This window comes from Lycorma delicatula, chromosome 3 (genome assembly GCF_047948215.1).
Source record: "Lycorma delicatula isolate Av1 chromosome 3, ASM4794821v1, whole genome shotgun sequence".
Lineage (NCBI taxonomy): Eukaryota > Metazoa > Arthropoda > Insecta > Hemiptera > Fulgoridae > Lycorma > Lycorma delicatula.
Window position 1 is genome coordinate 186,299,189 of NC_134457.1, and position 20,222 is coordinate 186,319,410.

Sequence of the window (20,222 nt, forward strand, 5' to 3'; positions counted from 1 at the left end):
ACAACAAATATTTATAAAAAAACGTTAAATCTATTACCAAAATATCATTCTACCTATATCAACATATTGTAAGACCAGGGTTATAAATTTCTTCCAATTAAGAAGAAAGAGAAAATAACAATGAAAACAAGAATCCAGAAGGAACTGAACTGAATTTGTTCTTTGTAATACAGACAATTGCACCTCCAAAAGCTGTTGTTTGACCAAAAGGGTTACTGGATCAGAAGAATTTATAGAAAAGCAGAAGGGTGCGGACAGTGAAAATTATTCTTAATTAGATGATCTTGGTGTAACTATTATTCTTAATAGGTGATCTTGGTGGCCAGGATTGTGGTCTGCCGTGGCCAACCCATTGCTCTGGAAATTGCTTATTTAAGTATGCTGATATGACATGTAAGTGGGGAGTCACAATTGAGCTAAAAGTATTGGATGCCCCAAGATATTCTGAACCGAACACGCAAGAGGACACCAAAAAGCATTAGTGTATTCACTGTAGCAACAAGTAATAATATTTTGAATGCCACGCCATCAGCTGTGATGCATGTTGACCTTGAACACAGGAAGGGGAACACAACCTGAAGCTGTGAAGGAAATGCAGTTGAGAAAAAGCCAGCCATCTGATGAAGGATGCCAGAATATTCATTGTCAAGGAATATTATGCACAGGGCAGCTCAATCAAATGAGTGCAAGAAATATTCCATGCAGAGCTCAATAGTGATCAGGCCAAGTCACACCTGAGCTTATAAAGAAGTTTGAGCAAACTGGATCTGTCCTTGATAAGAAGCATAAATACACACCTGTGAAAAGGACCAAGGTGAAGAAGGAAGATATTCGCCAGTGAACAAAATACCAATGCATCCATAACGGATTTGCTATACAGGATTGTGGCTTTACAAGAGCTAAAGCCTACAGACTATTACAAATGTGTGCGGTATTGCACATGGGTACTGCAGGAAATCGAAAGTGATTTACTTCATTCAAACCTCTACTTCATGACGGACGAGGCACGGTTCCACCTCAATGTTAATTCACAAAATTCACAATATTGGTCTGTCAAAAACCTACAATAAATAATTGGACAAATGCTGCATATTATAAAATTGGAGTGTGGTGCACTGTGTCAAGGATGAGAATCATTGGACCCACTTTCTTCAGAGACACAGTGAACTCGGTGCATTATATTGCCGACATCTTCCAGCCCTTCATACCAACTGATACCAGATGCGCAACATTTTGCAAATTACCAGCAGGATGGCGTGACAGCACATGCTTCCTTGGAAGCAGTGTACTCATCAATTTTCATACCTGACAGGACTATCTCGAAGGATCTATATGGTTCCACGGTCACCTGATCAATCCAGTTGTGATTTTTATTTGTGGGGCAACCTGAAAGGCAAGGTTTACCAGGACAATCCACAAACTCTTGACACATTGCAACAGAATATACACAACCAGCATCCAACGAGACAAGTTACACTGCCCGTAGAGATGGATGACCCCATGTAAGTAGGTTTTTGTCTTTTATTTACTTGTGTAATAGTGCCTTGTAGTTCATGTGCTCTTTGCTTGCTTTAGGTTCTGTTATTCTTGGACCACCTGTATCTAATAGCAGCGGCAAATTTCCTTAACGAGAATGTCGTTATTAATATGTCCTGGGAGAATCAATGGTCTAATTAGATGATCGTAAACTAGACCACGTACATTGATGCTAGTGTTGGGAATTAGATTCTATTGTCACGTGTTTGACTTCTGCCAAAGTGTGTTCATTGTGAAAATTACTGATGCCGTCCCAAATAAACTGAGCTTCGTCAATAAATAAAATGAACCTGTGTAATCAGTGGTTCATATTCAACTAGTTGCAATATTGTAAATGAAGAGAATTTCTTGTTTGAAGATTTTGTATTCATTGAATATGGTAAGGATACAGCATGCTGTTATGAAAAAAATTGGTTTGTGTGGAACTATGTTTCGCACGAGATTTGAGCATGACAACGTCTTGCAAAGACCGACAATGTTGCGGGCGTGAAGCGCCCGCGATATTCGTCGACATTTGATTGTAATGTCACAAAAAAAACCTGTTATCCTTATGAAGTAAACACATGTTTTTTGAGAAACTGGCGTTGGGCTAGATGAAAATACCAATTAATTAAATTCATCCATTATTTGGATGTTTTAAAAAATTACTTGTTTAAACAAACAAATTGAATCGAAGCGATTGTTTAATTAGCTAATGACACATTAATATTCCATTTTTCATTTCATTTAATAATAATAATAATTAATATTAATAATTTTTGCAAGTTTAAATTGAATGATTTGTTCAAAAATAATTATGAACAATTTGTTATAGAAATAAACTTTAATAAAATCAATGTTGATAAAGTGTCAATTTAAAACGATGAAATTGAAATCATAAATCAAATTCATGAAATTGCTGTTTTTGAAAAGCCCGCCAAAATCTGCTTGACATGATAGTATATTCCATTGCACGACGGTTAGGCGGTTCAACTTGTCATTAAAACTTCTAAATATTTTTAAAACTCGTGTTAAGTAAATAGAACTTCTGGTTAAAAAACTACTACTATTACTATACTATTTATAGTTTTTGCAAGTTTAACTTAAATAATTTGTTTAAATATAATCATGAATAATTAATTATAGAAATAAACTGAACTCAAATCAATGACAATAAATTGTTAATTTGAAATGACGAAATTGAAAATATAAATCAAATTTATGAAATTGCTGCTTTTGAAAAGCCCGCCCTAACCTGTTTGATAAAATAGTAGATTTCCTCACATGGCGGTTGGCCGGTTCACATTGTCATTTTAGACACATTGTTATGACATGTGTGAGGTTAAAAATTAATTTTTAATCTTACATTAATAACAATCATTTACGCACAATCAATTATTTACCTTTATTGCCGCAATTGTTGTGTAATAAACAATGAATACCACGTTATCTTTTCACTTTACTTTATTAATGGTTGACGAAAACAGTTCACGTGTAGGTGTAAGTTGTGTGCTGCCGCTGTCTCTCTTCTACTCTGATGCATGGGTCAATCGAGTGGAAGAGAGATAGATGTTGCACAAACCGAATGCTTAGGCCGATCGTGCCTCTCTCTTGCCCGTGCCGCGCTCTCGCTCGTATGCTCGGCTCAGGCGGAACGGGACAATGAGTCATGCTTTTTCGTGCGTGCTGCCGGCGTTCATCGATTTATAAGACGTTGTCATGTCAAAACTTAATTGAATTACAATAGACTGGGAAACTCCGAACTGCCAGGAAAGGCATCGTGTACTAACAACCAGATTGTGTTGAGTGAATTCAATAATGCTTTCATTAATATCGACATCATGAGGAGCAGAATGGTCATGGTGGGTATTAATGCTGGGAAGTGTACCCATTTCTCACAGTGTGTGCAATGTTCTACTAAATTTTTTAGGATTTGAAACTCTGCAGTTCAGAAAACGACTGATACTGTGTAGCAGCAGTTACACTTGCATCATATATCTCAAAGACACATACCATGTCAGCATATTCCTCAGCCATAAACAACAAAGACATTCTACAGTATGACACCAATTAAAATAGACACACGCACACAAGTGTGCACACACATACATATACACACACTTAATTAAACTACACTTTACTAGCACAATTCAAGCAGTAATGCAGAATATGCAATGCACTGATGACACAACATAAATGCATTGTTGGCCAGATGATTTCTGTGAAACCAACTTAAGAAATCATAATTTCTCTAATTTTCAATTTCTCAGAAAATTTTTCAAATTCGAGAAAGATAAAGACATAAACTAACATTAGAATTGGATTTTTTTATTTTATTCATTTTTAAATCTTATTTTTTTTTTTTTAATACAACACTATTTTTTGTATCATTGCACTTTGTAGGAAAGCAAACATGCTTTATATGTGTCATACGGGACATGCTTTGTTGTCATATGGTAAGTGTTAGTAATAAAATCCAAATTTTTTTAACTTTTATTTGTTTTTTGTTGTGCTATTTTATATTAATTTTCTCAGAATTAAATTCTCTACAAGTTTTCATAATAAATTTTACATAATTATTAGTCATTTAACAAAGTTTTGTATTAAAAATGTATAAAAAAGTGTTTTTAGAAGGAATCAGAACAAAATCTTTTGCAAGCCGTAAGTCGCTAACGAAGTGTTTCCAGACCCATGTTTATAAGAACTTTTTTCATTACTTTTGCTAGTAGAATGAACTCAGACCTTTCAATGTTAAATAACAAAATTTTTTGAGGAAAACTCATAGGATATTTTTCAAAGTACTTAAAAATACTTTTACAATTAACTTTAAAGTCATTAGCATGAAAACTAATGGAGTTATGATGAAAATAAAATGGTTGTCTAGCTTTTTTGGAGAAAAATCAGCAATGAAACAAAATTTTCCACAAGAACTGGAATTGAACGTAATCCTTTCACAATTTACTTTATTTAAGTATTAAAAATATTTTCTAGAAGTTTGACCTATTTGGAACGCCTAGATTTGAAAAAAGGTTGATTCAAATTTGAAAATTTTTTTGAATTTCTTAAAATATTTTCTTTTTTACACATTAATTCAAAAACTAAAAAAAATACGTAAAAAATGCTGCAGTACAAAAATTACATTTTTTTTTTTACTGAAATTTTGGTTTTTTTTATTTCTGTAGAATAAAAATTGATTGAGATATCACCGTTACAAGTTTGCATTTGAGTGCAAGGACCAAGCTTGACTTCCCCAAGCCCTTTAAACTCAAAAATTTCAAAAACAAAGGGCTCAAGGAATCTGAACTTTAGATCCCTTGTAGCTCTTGAAATTCCCTGCAAAATGGTTTTTCGAGCAATTGGATAACTTAAAAATTAAGGAAGATATTGTTGAAAAACCAATTGCATTTTTTCAGCGAAATTTTCAGAGCATGTAAATTTTTATATTCTCGACAATTTCAGAGCATTTATGAATACATGTTAACACATATAAATGTATGTACATATGTATAAGTGTATCCTGAAAATGCCTGTACCAGAAGAACTGCTCCGAATAATATTTTGCAATTGCAAAAAGGATGCAGCGTTACTTGTGGCTGCAGAAAAGTTGAGATTTTTTTTATAACCCTACGTGTATAGAACATGTTCCAGTGCCAATTGTCAAAATTGTCCTCCAATTACTGACTAAGAGGAGGAAGTCGACAGTGATAACAGTCCTTGTGATGATCCATAGTTACAATAATAAAACGTGCTATTATAATGCACATAAAAGTTTTATTTCTCTCCTTTACTCATTTTATAACTTTAATTTTTAATTTTCAGTAAACATGATTATTATTAATTTTAATCATGAGGCTGGTTTGTAAGGTTTGGGATGTTGCAATAAATTATAAATTACATTAACAACAGTAATTCATTATAAATGCACCATTAAAACATTTTAAGTTGTTAAAAACTAATTTTTTTTTGTCATTAGGGTGGATTCTAAGGATTGCAATGTTGTAACACTTCATAAATTATGTTTCAGAATATGGAACAATGTTTAATCTATACATTTAAATGATCTTGAGCTACAGAACACTTACATTATAATTTTAACAATTTTTTTCATAAGAAGTGGTTAAGGTTTGAAATATTGCAATAAATCATAAATTATATTATAAACAATAAAGGGATTTTATTCATTATAAATGCACCATTAAAACATTTAAAACTAATTTTTTTTTTTAATTTCATCATAAGGGGTGGTTTCTAAGGGTAAAATGTAGCATTTTATTATATTATATTATATTATATGAAACGTAGCAAAACATCATACATAAATTATATTCCACAACATAAAAGGATGTTTATTCTACATATTTAAACATGATTTAAATCTATGGTTTTTGAATATTTTTTAACAAGGGGTAGTTTTCACTCTCAAAAAACAAAAACACACATCAGGAACATATAACTTTTGAAGCAGATATAAGCTTAATTACAAAAATTTTCATTAAAATCGATGTCTGAATGAATTCTTAGGTAATAATCTATTTTTACCGCCAAAAACTGGAATACATCTGTCTGCTAGATGAAATACAAATCTAAAAATTAGAGAGATATTTAAAAAATTGTTTTTGTAAAGTTAGTGTTTCATGGTAGAGAAACATGGGTGATAGAAGAGAGCAAAAGGAAAAGAACATATAGGCTTTGAAATATGGTGTTGCAGGAGGATGTTGACAATCAAATGTTTTGATAAAGTGCAAATGAATAAATACTCTTAGACTAACTAGGAAATGAAAGAAGTTTATGCAGAATTTTATAAACAGATCTAATAGGTTATTGGACCATATGTTAAGAGAGCCAATAAATATACAGAAAGTAAAACTTTAAAAGAAGACAAAGGTTGGGATTTACAGGACAGCTAATTGGGATGTAATAATTATGTTGAGATTAAAAAATTAGCGCAAAAAAAAGAAAGAAGGGAGAAAAGCATCAAAAACCAGCCAAATAACAGATGGAAAAAAAGGATCTTCAAATAAATAAAATAACTAAGGGCTATAATAATATCCTTTAACCAATATAACAATGCACACCTGTCTGAATGGAGCATGAGGATCTGGCTCAGCTAAAATGTATCTGTAACCATCCTTATTATAAGGATGTTCCATTGGATATCCATGAGCTGGTAACTTAGGTGCTGATATATCACTAGCACCACGTCCTTTTTTACCAGAACCTGGTCCACCTTCGCCTGGCATTTTACGTTTACCAACTCTCCCTTTCATTCCAGGTGTACTACCAGCTGTTATAAGAGATTGAACAAAATTAAAATAATATGAAAAATAACTTGCATGAATTATCAAATATAAAAAGTTAAATAAAGAACTGAATGTAAATAAAAAAGATTAATATAGATAACAATGTTGCTATGATTTTGGATATCTGTGATCCATTTCTTGCTTATTATTATGAATAATTGGGATTTTTCTGTATAATGTCATTAGAATTTCTTAATACAACAAACAGATATATAAAAATTACAGACCTCAATTTAAAAAAAAATTAATTTTCAATTTTTTTTTTAATTTGAAATTCATGAGATAATTGTGTATGTAACAAATAAGGAAATAAATTAGAACTACTTAGTGATGGCTGAGGAAAGGCCAATGTTAATTTTTAGGTATTTACAGTTAATGCATATATCACATAAATCTCTGGGTAAGTATAAAAAAACAAACAAAACTGACCATGTTGTATTCCCATATCAGTCACTTTAAGATGGCCTCCCTTAATCATTGCTTCATAATTAGGCTTTATTTGTGTTAAATCAGGTGCTGTCAAACTGTACATTGGTCCTTCAGGACCAGAATCATCACATGTAAACAATACATTTGTTTCCTTGATCAGTGTCCTCAAAACCTGTAGAAATGTGCATAATTCACCAATAACAGTATCAAAAACAATAGGTTGAGTCAACATAGTTATACAAAAAACAAAATAATTAGTAATTAATTACTCTAACCTGTTGATGTCTGTGGTGGAGTGATAGCATCTCTGTCTTTCTACCAGACATATCTGGATCACTCCAATATTAATAATTCACTTTGTATGTAGCCAGTGAAACATGGTCCTCATTCTAGCAATCTCTACACAATGTTTTATAAAAAGACTCACATTTTTAAGTTATATTTTAATTAACTTGTTTATAACTGTATATTCCCAGATATTACATATTGACCTCTGGTATGCATATGTATTAAATAGATAATAATAATATATTAAATATACTTCACTTACACAACTGTACATTAGTTATAACTATAGCTCTGTACTAATGTTAAAGCTTTTAATGTAATATATAATCCTGTCCTGAATGTTACAATCTGCAAGGTGTGTTTTTAAAGTAAGGTCCATTTTGAAATAAACCCATACTGTTTTCCAACCCCTCTTCTAAAACCATACTGTTCTTCCTCAATACTGAGCTTTAGAAGAGATGTTGAAAGAAGGGATGCTATAGGACTGCTAAAGAATAACAGGTGAAAGAAATATGGAAAGAAGACAGAGAGAGTAAATTGTACATATCGATCTAGAAAAGGTGTTTTGACAGAGTTTAGATGGGATGAATTACTGTTAATTTTGAATAAGAAGGGAGTTGACTGGAAAGAGAGGTGCCTAATAAAAGAGCTGTACTATAACTAGAGAATAAAAGTGAGAGTAGGAGATGAAATGACAGGAAAAATAGGGATTGGAAGGGAAATCAGGCAGGGAAGCTGCAAATCACAAACACTGTTTGGTATATAACTGGAAGTAATAATTACATGCCATCTGAATGGGAAATGAGTAATAAAGATCCGGTGAAGAAGAATAGAATGTATATGTTTTGCTGATGACATGGCAGTACTGGTGGAGAGCCGAAGTAAATTAAATGAAATGCTTGATGAATTAAATGAAGCTTGCAAAAGTCAGGATAAGAGGATTAACAAAAAAAAAAGACAAAATGTATGGTATTAGATGGAAAAGAGGAGAGGATTAAGATTAAGATAGGAAAAATAAAGTTTTAGAGCAAGTGAAGAAATTTCAATACTTAGATTTATAACTGATGACCTGACTTGCACAATAAAAATTAAAAGAATATCAAGAAGTAAACAGGCATTTAATAAGAAGCTACGTGGAAAGTTAAACTTAGTCTTGAGGAAAATATTAATGAAATGTTTATTTGGAGTATGATGCTATATGGAGCTTAAACATGGACGATGAGAAAGGCAGACAAAAACTGAATTGAGGCATTTGAGATATGGGTGTGGTGCAGAATGATAAATATCAGATGGCAAGAACAAATGAGGAAGTATTAAAGGGAATTTGAGAGAACAAGAAAATGTTAGATGTGATTGACTATAGGATAAGGAATTGACTAAGGCATTGTATGAGAAGGTGTTTATTAGTGGATGTGATAGAAGGCTTGCTGAATGGAAGGAAAGGAAGAGTAAAGAAGAGATTTCAAATGATGGTTCGGATTATGAAAAAGGGAAAATATACTGAAAGAAGTTAGCAAATGATAGAATAAGGTGGAAAGCAGCACCTGTGACAGGACCTGCCTTAATAGCTGAACATTATGAATGAATGAATTTTGTAATAAAAACAAAACTGAAAAATATGAACATACTTTATTACTTATGCATAAACACTATATTCATTTACTACTACTTTTCTAAATAGCTACCTTTAACTTCATCACAGTTTTTGTACTTGTCTCTAGGTTCTTCAAACCCTCTTCAAGAAATTCCATAGCCAGTGATTTAAACCACACAGTAACACCATTTTTCAATTCATCATCAAATCTTTATGAGCAAACTACTGTGTAAGGTGAAGAAAAAGAAAATAATTGTCATTGGGAACTCAGTCAGGGCTATGGGGTGGATGAATGAAGATTTTCCAACAGCCTCAATGTCTGATTTGCCATGCGAGTGGCCAGGCATTGTCATGCAAAAACAAAATCCTGTGGAATAATTCATACATTATTTGTTTATATCAATCTTCTAAGATTTTTCATAACATACATTGGCATTCACAGTAATTTCGTGATCACTAAATTTGACAAGCAAGACATCTTTTGTCACAAAAACCAATAGCTATAAGTTTCTTTGTCAAACATTCTTGTTTGAACTTGAGTCTACTAGATGATGATGAATGTTGCCATCACATTGACTGCTGCTTTGTCTTGAGATTTGCATCGAACATCAGAGAAGAAATCCAGGTTTTATCTCTGGTAACAAGCGATCAAACTATTCATCACCTTCATTTTTGTAACCCCAGAAAAATTCATATGCTGCAGCAAGATATTCTTTTTGCTTGATTTATTATATTTTTCCTTGTTTGTGCTGGTTAACATCTTTGGCACTTATTCAGCATACAATTTTTTAAAAACCCAGTTTTTCAATCAAAAGTTCATAAATCAAGGATATGAAACATCAAAGACAACTGTGAAATGGTGAAGCACTGGTTTTTTCAACTTTTCAATCAAATCAATCATTATCACCAACAGCTGGCCACTATGTTCTTCATCATGAACATTCAGTTCCCCTTCTTAAATGAATGGTCAACTCTAGCATCACTCATAATATCTGGCTCCTAAATGTCACAAATTTACCTGTGAATTTCAGCCACAGAATTGCTTTTTCAATTAAAAATTGGATTACTCCTCATCCTTCATACTTGGCAGGATCAAGAATTGTAGAACACATAAACAGATGAATATAAACAACTAACTACAAACTGACTAAACTATTGTTGCTAACAACTGACTATTGATTGAATTAATTGAGTAATGTAAGTACTATCTGTTTACATATTATATATATATGCTGCAAAATTGTCAAAATGCATACTTTTAAAAAATGCCTAATATTACATTAAAAAAGGTCATGCAATCATTTTTCATTTTATTACAAAATAATTAAACAATCTTAAAAAATTAAAAAAAAACTAAAAGTGTTATAATGTATATTAAAACAGTGTAAACTGAATTTTTTAATCACTATACCAATTTAATATACATTCTCAGTACTTAACAGGAAAATTTTAACTACAGGTTTAATATAGTATAAAATATTGATATACATTGTTGACAGTGCAGCTATCACAGAAAAATGATGAGCTCAGTCTAAAAGCACACAGAAGATATATAATGAAGATATATTTGTTCAATTAAACAAGCAAATAAATTAGCTGTAATGAATAAAGTTAATTGGAAAATCTAAAAATATCTACTGACATTTTGTTTTATAAGAATTTTTATATAAATTTTTTATTTTCTTTTTTGTGTAGCAAGAATTTTAATTTTTATCAAGAAGAATTTACTTATTCTTATATAATGATATTTTCTCCTCTAAAATAGTCCCCCAGGAGATGCAACACACTTACCCTGGTGTTTCTTTCAATCCTCAAAAAAGTTTTTACTATAGCCTTAAGTTTACCAAGTGATTTTTTTTATTTTATCTATTGCTTCAGAAGATGAATGAGGTTGATATGTATGAATGTGAATGAAGTGTAGTCTTATACAGTCTTAGGTTGACCACTCCTGAGAAATGTGGTTAATTGAAACCTAACCACCAAAAATCACTGGTATCCATGACCTAGTGTATCATGCCTGGAGAAAATTTTGGCTACAAGATCAGTTTAGAGTTATTTTTGGCTAAATAATCACTAATTAATAATACAGTGTGAGCTGGTACAATATCCAAGAATTCTTTGCCCACATTTGCGGTAATTCTTTTCAGATTGCTTCACTTTTTTTTTTTGTCTTCAGTCATTTGACTAGTTTGATGCTGCTCTCCAAGATTCCCTATCTAGTGCTATTCGTTTCATTTCAGTATACCCTCTACATCCTACACCCCTAACAATTTGTTTTACATATTCCAAACGTGGCCTGCCTACACAATTTTTTCCTTCTACCTGTCCTTCCAATATTAAAGCGACTATTCCAGGATGCCTTAGTATGTGGCCTATAAGTCTGTCTCTTCTTTTAACTATATTTTTCTAAATGCTTCTTTCTTCATCTATTTGCCGCAATACCTCTTCATTTGTCACTTTATCCACCCATCTGATTTTTAACATTCTCCTATAGCACCACATTTCAAAAGCTTCTAATCTTTTCTTCTCAGATACTCCGATTGTCCAAGTTTCACTTCCATATAAAGCGACACTCCAAACATACACTTTCAAAAATCTTTTCCTAACATTTAAATTAATGGCAAAAAATTCCCACTTATAGGTTACGTAATACTTGTTTGTTAACCTACAACCTTTGTAAGGTTATAAATAAATATATTTTTTCCAGTTGTCCGAATATCTAAAACTAATTTTTTTCTTCTAGCTGAACTTAGCCATTATTCTTAATAAATTTTAAAAAGTAAGATCTGTAGTCAATTTAATTCCATATTTATATAAATTTACTTTTTAACAGTGTTTACTGTTTTCCAACCTTCCACAATCAAATGGTCAGGAATCTCAAAAAATGTTTTACTAGAGAGGAACACTGAACAAATTCAAAATTTTTCTTAGAAAAGATTTTATTGCTTTTTTTGTAATCGAAAAAAAAACAACAGGGAATGGTTTAACATTTGACTGAACTTGGTGTGCTTTTTTCATCTTGGTTCTTCAGGAAGCTACCATTGTGATAACTGGACCCTTATCTCAATATCATAAGCATACATTGACATCTGAGTAATTTTTAGTCTTCAACAATGCCAGCTAACAACTGTTCTGCGATGTTGCTTTTGTTGAAAATTCAACAGTTTTAAAACAGAATTATTACTACTCATTTCATACCCAAAGTTGTTTCACATGAGCCATAATAAATTCCCACCTCTTTAGTGACTTCACTAATAGTACTTGGAAGATTATTGATCACAATGTCCTACATTCTGTTGATATTTTTATTTGTTCTTGGTGTGCTAGGACATCCAACCTTTTTGTTGTCTTCAAAACCTTATTGAAATCATTTGTACCACTCATAAACTATTTCTGTCAAGAAACATCTTTGCCAGAAGTATTTTTTAACACCTTAAATACTTCACTGCACTTTATTCCATTTTTAATACAAATATTGTGTTACATCATTTTTAAACAAAATAAAATCACCAATAATACATTGCCACATAATAAAATACATTCTCACTACTTAGGAGGAAAATTTTAAATACAGGTTTAGAAAAATTTTTACAGAAAAATTATGAGCTCAGTCAAAAAGCACACAGAAGTAAAAAAAAATTGTTATTTTTTTATCACACCTCATAAGTAATGAGTTAAATTATATAAAAAGTACATAGCTGATAAGACAAAAAGAAAGTAAAAATAAAAAAAATTAATATGTAACTTCAAGTGCAGGCATTTTGGAAATAGATTACTGAAAATTTTATCTCTATCTAATTGGTGACTCTGAGAACAGCCACATACAATGATTGTAATTATTTTTTGCTATCAAACAATAAAAACATTTTACGGTTTTATGTTTATTAATAACAAAGGATACTTAAATCTAATAACTAATGTTTTACCTTAAATGTTCATGTGTTGCCGGTTAAAGAAAAGTTTTAGTTTTATATACTAATTTTTTGAAAACAAAAATATAAATTTTTTTTGAAAACAGTATTATTAAAGAGACTTTTTCCCAAAAATTGCTATCATTTTTTTGAGAACTGAAGCCTATGAAATTGTAATAATTCTGCTTATTTTTTTTCTTTAAATTCTAGCAGTTTCTTAATTAAAATTCTTTAATTTTAGCAGTCTGACCTAACCCATCTATGAAAAGTTTTTTTTTTTTTTTACTTAAAGTGAATTTTACCACTTTACAAAAAGTAAAGAAAAAATATTAAAAAAGAAATAAAACCTTTTCTAAGAAAAATTTTGAATTTGTTCAGTGTTCCTTTCTAGTAAAAATTTTTTTGAGATTCCTAACCATTTGATTGTGGAAGGTTGGAAAAAACTGTTAAAAAGTAAATTTATATAAATATGGAATTAAATTGTCTACAGATCTTACTTTTTAAAATTTATTAAGAATAATCGCTAGTTCAGCTAGAGAAAAAAAATAGTTTTGGATATTCAGACAACTGGAAAAAAATGTATTTATTTAAACAATTTTTCATAAAGAAATTAAACTGTCAGGATGTGTAAATAGCACACCAGAACACTACAGTAAAAACTTTACATAAAAATACCTAACATAAATTATTAAAAAAATCTTATATTTTTAGAATTTATTCAGTTTAAATTTTATTTTATCTTACATTTTAAAATTTATTATTTATTGACTAGTTCAGCTAGCAAATATTACTTTCAAACTCAGTTAGTGCAGGCAAAACTGGAGAACAATAACTCCTTAGGCAGATCTAAGGAGATACTGTTCACTTTATGTGTAACAGCAAACTATAATACAGTAAAAAAATTATATATAAAAAAAGTGAAAAAGAGTTAGTGAAAAATTACAAATTTTACTTCAATAAAGAACAACAAAATTCACTTAAATAAAATAACTTTATTGAGAATTAATTAGATAATGAAATCACTCAAGAATATTTATATAAAATTAGGTTTTAAAACCAAATATTTAAAACACAAATTTTAAGTCGTAACTTACAGTTGCATGCCAAGATTGAGTTACACGACGAGGTATGGTTGTCATTCCCTCCCAATGTGACTCTATAAATGGTATTATATGTTTATCTTTTGAAAAACATGTTTGCGGTGTTCCTTCCTTAATACTTTGCTGCATTAAATTCCCGAGTGCTGTTACACACATCTGTGGAAAAACTGTAAAACACCATGAAGTAAACTAATTGAAACACCTAATAACAATTATATATAAAATAATACAAATGGCCACAAACATGGGAAGTCATTTCTTCTTTGGTTATGTTCAAATATACAGACAACTAAAGCTATATTTTTAATACTTCAAAACATAAGTACTTCAATTTCTGCTAATTATAATTAAATTCTTAATGATATACAGGTGAACATAAATTATTCAGCGCATTTTAGGGGTTAATAAAAAATGAACAAAACAATGTAGAGCATATTGATTTTTTTTCCAAATATTAGTGTAAGTACTACAGTTACTGATGACCTTCAATAAACATGCCAGCATGATGTAACAACAGGGTGGGGATTGTCAGTTGAATAATGGCTACTGTGCAGAAGAAAGCAATATGTGTCATATGGTTTCAAGAAAACGAATTTGTTATTACTGTTTGTAGATGTTTTCGTTTAGAGTACGGCCTAGTACGGAGTATGGTCCTCCTAATAAACATTGGTATCAGCAGTTTAAGGATACAGGAAATAGACAAATAAGGTGCTGGCAAACCTCTTGTCTCCAAAGAAATTGTAGATTGAGTAAAAAAAAACTTTTTGAGAAGCCTGGATAAATCGACTCATTGTGTGTGTTTAGAATTGAGACTACTGCAATCGACAAATGTAAAGATTCCACATAAGTAACTTATAAGATTCTACATAAATAACTTCATCCATATAAAATTCAGTTGGTGCATGCAACTGAAGATGAGGATAAACCATGTCGTTACAATTTTGTTCTGGACATTCTTGATAAAATATACGAAGACAATGCATTTTTAGAAAAGCAATCTTCTTTGATGAAGCTACCTTCCATGTTTCTGATCACATTAACAGTCATAATTGTTGGATTTGGGAACCCATAACTGTCTGAGTGAGAACCCTCATGCTGTTTAACAGACAATGGTGAGAAATTTAATATCATCTAGACATTTTACGCACCAAAATGCTTATGTGGAACTTGTCTGAAGTTAATAAGTGCTGTAAACAAAACCTATTTGTTTATAATGCCTGTTTAACAATAAAACATGCACGTAAGTACATTGCTTTATTTTTTTTTATTAACACTTAAAATGAGCTCAATAATTTATGATCACTCTATATAATAATAAAAATCCTTCTTTATACATAATCAAATTATTTAGTTTTTTGTTACCTATGTAGTTCTGCAACTTAACTAGCAATAAAAATGAACTTTTTTAAAATTAGAGATCTACACTAAGAGAGATACAAGCCTGTAAAATAGAAAACTGGAAGAGAATGGATCGAACCAATTTGAAGTATTTGTAAATTTTTATGCATACATCATAATGTTTGTGTGCATGCATACTTATACATTTGTTTGTTTGTATTGTTTCCTTAAAACTCAAGAACCACTGGGCTAATCTGAATGAATATTTTATGAATAAATTTGATTAATGAATATAATATATAGTAAAATAATGCAACAAATAAATAAATAATGTACCAGAACTTATCATGTAGATACCATTATAAAACAATATATTCTTCTCCCTTAATGTTATAAGTCTTATGGTAAATTTCTGTACTGATAATAATAAAAACTAATAAAAAATCTTTTATTCTCAATAATTTGTTCAAACCTATTAATATGGTCAAACATTCTATGATAGGTTATCTCCAAAGTAAAGACAGTTTCATTGTAAAAAAAATTTATTCTAAAACTTTATAAATATTTTTTATTTTTCTTAAGCTGCATAACTTATACTACTTCTCTATATAATCGCTACATGAATCAAGATATTTATCATAGTGATACACCAGCTTCAATATACCCTTGTATTCTTCTGCTGCCCATCCATTTAGCCATTGATTAATAGCATTTTTAAGTTCATCATCACCCATAAATTGCTTACTACTCAAAAATTCTTTCAATTTCCCAAACAAATGGTAATCAGAAGGAGCTAAGTCTGAACTGTATGGTGGGTGATCATAAATTCCCATCCAAATGTTCTCAGTAAATCATGTGTAAGACCTGCAACATGTGGATGTATATTATCATGCCGCAGGATGACACCGTTGGTCAGCCGCGAACATTGCTGATTTTCAATGGCGCACCGTAACTTATATAGAGTTTCGCAGTAGGCTTCTGCATTTATAGTTGTTCCACATGGCTTGAAATCAATCAGCAATATGCCAAACTGATCCCAAAAGACTGTGGCCATCAGTTTGCATCCAAATGGCAGTGGCTTGACATTTGCTGGTCTGGATGGTGATTGAGGATGATGCTATTCACTTGACTGCCGTTTTCTCTCTGGTGTGTAGTACAAAATCCATGTTTCATCGCCGGCAACAATTGAATTAAGGAATTCATCACCTTTTTCTGTGTAGTGCATCAAAAATTCCAAAGCAAATCCCATTCTGATTTTTTTGTGATGTTCTGTTAAGATGTGCGGCATCCAACATGTACAAACCTTTCTGAAGTCTAAAATGGTCATGAACAATGCGCGACCAATAACAGCTCTTGAAACATCAGGAAAAAGAAGGGCCAAGTCAGAAATCGTTGAGCGATGATCTTTTCTGATTTCATCATAGACGCATTTCAACAAGTCCTTGGTGATTATCGAGGGCCACCTGAACATTCTTTACATAAGCATTAATTCTGTTATTTCTAAACCTTTCACAGCATTTTCGAACGTTTCTTTCATTCATTACAATATCACCGTACACAGCAACTGACTACCTATGAATTTCAGCTGGCTTTGATGGTTTAAAAACATATGACTCCACGTATTTCACAGTCGGTGGCAACATCGATCTTCCTATTCATTTTATAATGTAATAATTCATACGTAATCAAAGATACTACAACACAACAACTTACAGACAACAATGCAGTGTGTACATTACTAGCGTGGCCATGAACGACACAGGTTCGCCAACCTTGAGAGAAATTTTCCAGTGGTCTTTACTTTAGAGATATCATCATACTTTCAATGAAGACTGCTCAACCAACAGCATACTGGTAGCAGTAACAAACAGTAGAATTTTGGTATCAATTTTGTCAGCACAAGTTAACCTGCAATGTTTCGTGATGTTACCTGTTAATACTGGAGAATAGCTTTGTACTAACTGACAGTTACATAATAAGTTAGATAAGTAGTAACATTTGATAAAAGTGACCATGTTTCAAAACGACCAGTTTCTTCAGGTTCAGTTTCTAAATTTAAAAAATAATCCAGTGCAACTGAAACAACTTCAAATCTTAAACACCGCAAGATTCCACACTCTTTCATTACAAATATTCAGAACATCAACACTGGAATCATTCTTTTGCCTTAATGCAGCTAATTATACCATTTAAGTGAATGACAGTAGGTTCTACATTTGTGAGTGAATCATGTAAAATAAATGTGACTTTTATCCTTAGGGATAATTTAACTATTAACTTATGTACTTAGTATTATACTGAATAATATTTCAATAATTACAGTAAAGAGGATTTAACATGAAGTTGACTGATGTAATAGATAACACAAAATATTTTATATTAATATATATATATATATATATATATATAGTATTATACAACCCCAGACATTCATTTGTACTAATTTAAACTACAAAGATGGGATGAATGAAATGTTAGGTGAAAAAATGCCAAATTCTTGCTAGGAATCAAACCTGATTGAAAGCCAATATGCTAACTTAAAATACACCAATTGGCCGATCTATTTTTAACATTACTCCAGTTCCAACAATGCAGGTATTTCAGTTAAAAGTCTTATATTAGTATGGATAACACAAAACAAAGGTTTAATTAAAAAAAATAACAGTTAAATGAAAATTGTTTGAAACAAAGACAATGGTTTCTCATAAACACTCATGTATACAGCATCTAGATGCCATAATAAGTACAGACACATCCAATATCTTTCCTGCTCAGAGGAAAAACAGATTCTTCATACTGAATGAATTCTTTGAACCTATTAAAATGTTTGTTGTTTGCAGATTAGCAGCAACAAGGTTGGAATTATTTAAGCAACTATATAAAAATTGCCAACAAATATTTCTCATTTTAACTGTTCTGAATCTCATGACATCTATCTGTAATTAGCAGTATATATTAATCTCAGCATTAAAGTTTTATAAACATAAAACGACTAATCTTAAATAAAATCAGAGTTTAATTATAGTTCAACATTCTAAAACAACAAAAAGAAACTTACTAGCTTGATTTTTCTTAAAGCTCTCAAGTCCAGTAGGTGAACAATTCTTGCACATGAAAACATAATTCATCATAAAAGGTACCAATTTACCTAACTGATATCCAATACATGATTCATGGAACCATCTGTTACAACTTGCACATAGTAGCTCTATAATATTTAAGTTGCGTTCTTTACCACTGAAAAAAAGAAAAAAATATATAAAGGACATTTGATTTAAAATTACACCAACTAAACAATAAATTTCAGTCTGCAAAATACCTAGTGCTAGTGCTTAATAAGATAAGTGAATGTCTTCAAAAGATCCTGCAAATGAATCTTATGACACATGAATAATCTACATTAAGAAACACAGTGTAAAAATACAATAAAGTTATTGTAATACATGTTTATTAATGTGGCTAAACCCATAGCAGCATGTTGTAGTAAACCCATTGGGTTGGTCTAGTGGTGAACTTGTCATCACAAATCAACTGATTTCAAAGTCGAGAGTACTAAGGTTCAAATCCTAGTAAAGGCAATTACTTTTATACGGATTTGAATACTAGGTTGTGGATACCGGTGTTGTTTGGTGGTTGGATTTCAATTAACCACACATCTCAGGAAGAATCGACCTGAGACTGTACAAGACTACTCTTCATTCATTCATATCATCCTCATTCATCCTCTTAAGTAATACCTTACAGTGGTTCTGGAGACTAAACAGAAAAAGAGAGAGCATATTGTAGTGAATTGAATAAGGATGCAAACTGATGTTATATCATAAAAAAAACATTCTGAATGGCCAATTTTTCAAATCATTTCGGTAACAAATATTTACAGCAATCTTATTGGTACCATTTTTGATTCTGTACAATAAATGTTTTTAACAATTTGTATTTTTTCCATCATTAAATTAGATGAAGACTCCTTGACTTCCAAAATTTACTTATCAATTAACCATCACACTGGAAACTTATTTATTGTCTACAAGTATATGATATTGTAACAAGACCTGCATAATGGACCTGAGGAATGGATTCCTACCAATTAAGAAGAAAGTAGTAGAAAATATAATAATGGGAGAATCCAGAAAAGGGCCAGATAAGGACCTTTTTAGTAAAGATAACAGGTCCATTTAAAAATCGTCCTGTGTAATACTGGCCACTGACACACCTAAAGAAATGTTGTTCCGTGAGAAGAGTTACCATACCAGGTTTGGAATTTCATGGGAAAATGTGAGGATGGACAATATTCTCACATATCGAGTTGGGTCCGATCCTGCAGGTAAACAGGGTAGTAGATACTACACAGAAGACCAGTTAATAATCAGTTCTGTGAGATGTCAGTCTGCAAGGAGAGTGCTGCAATAGAGTTTTAATGCAATTTTGAAGCGAGAGTATTCTGTGAGGAGGGCAGTGAAGGAACGAATTTCTAGTATGTACAAAGTTCGATGCGATTAAGGTGACGTCACAAGTAATTCCAGTATATGAAAACAAGACGTGGTTCAGTAAGTTACTGTTAGACTATAAGTGAAAGAAATAATGTACTAAATTTCATTCATAAATTGTTAGGATCGTTTTATTTGTGAACAGCAAAGGTGTTTATAGTAAAAGAATTTTATATTTGTCTTACCTATTGTACTTCTGTTGTTAATACAAGACTATTGGTTAGAAGTGTTAAGACTAGTGGTCATGCTAATGTCTTTTG

The 20,222-nt window shown here is 31.2% G+C and overlaps 1 protein-coding gene across 2 annotated transcripts in view; it reads right to left on the reverse strand.

Moving 5' to 3' along the window:
- The window catches only part of ash2 (Set1/Ash2 histone methyltransferase complex subunit ash2), a 38,645-nt gene that overhangs the window by 13,350 nt on the left and 5,073 nt on the right, over window positions 1-20,222 (reverse strand). For both annotated transcript variants that reach the window (XM_075361198.1, XM_075361199.1), the window contains exons 3-6: window positions 18,534-18,712; window positions 14,132-14,304; window positions 7,245-7,416; window positions 6,591-6,799 (exon numbers count right to left, since the gene is read on the reverse strand). In XM_075361198.1, the coding sequence (XP_075217313.1) occupies window positions 6,591-6,799; window positions 7,245-7,416; window positions 14,132-14,304; window positions 18,534-18,712 (733 nt within the window). The remainder of the gene's footprint in view (window positions 1-6,590; window positions 6,800-7,244; window positions 7,417-14,131; window positions 14,305-18,533; window positions 18,713-20,222) is intronic.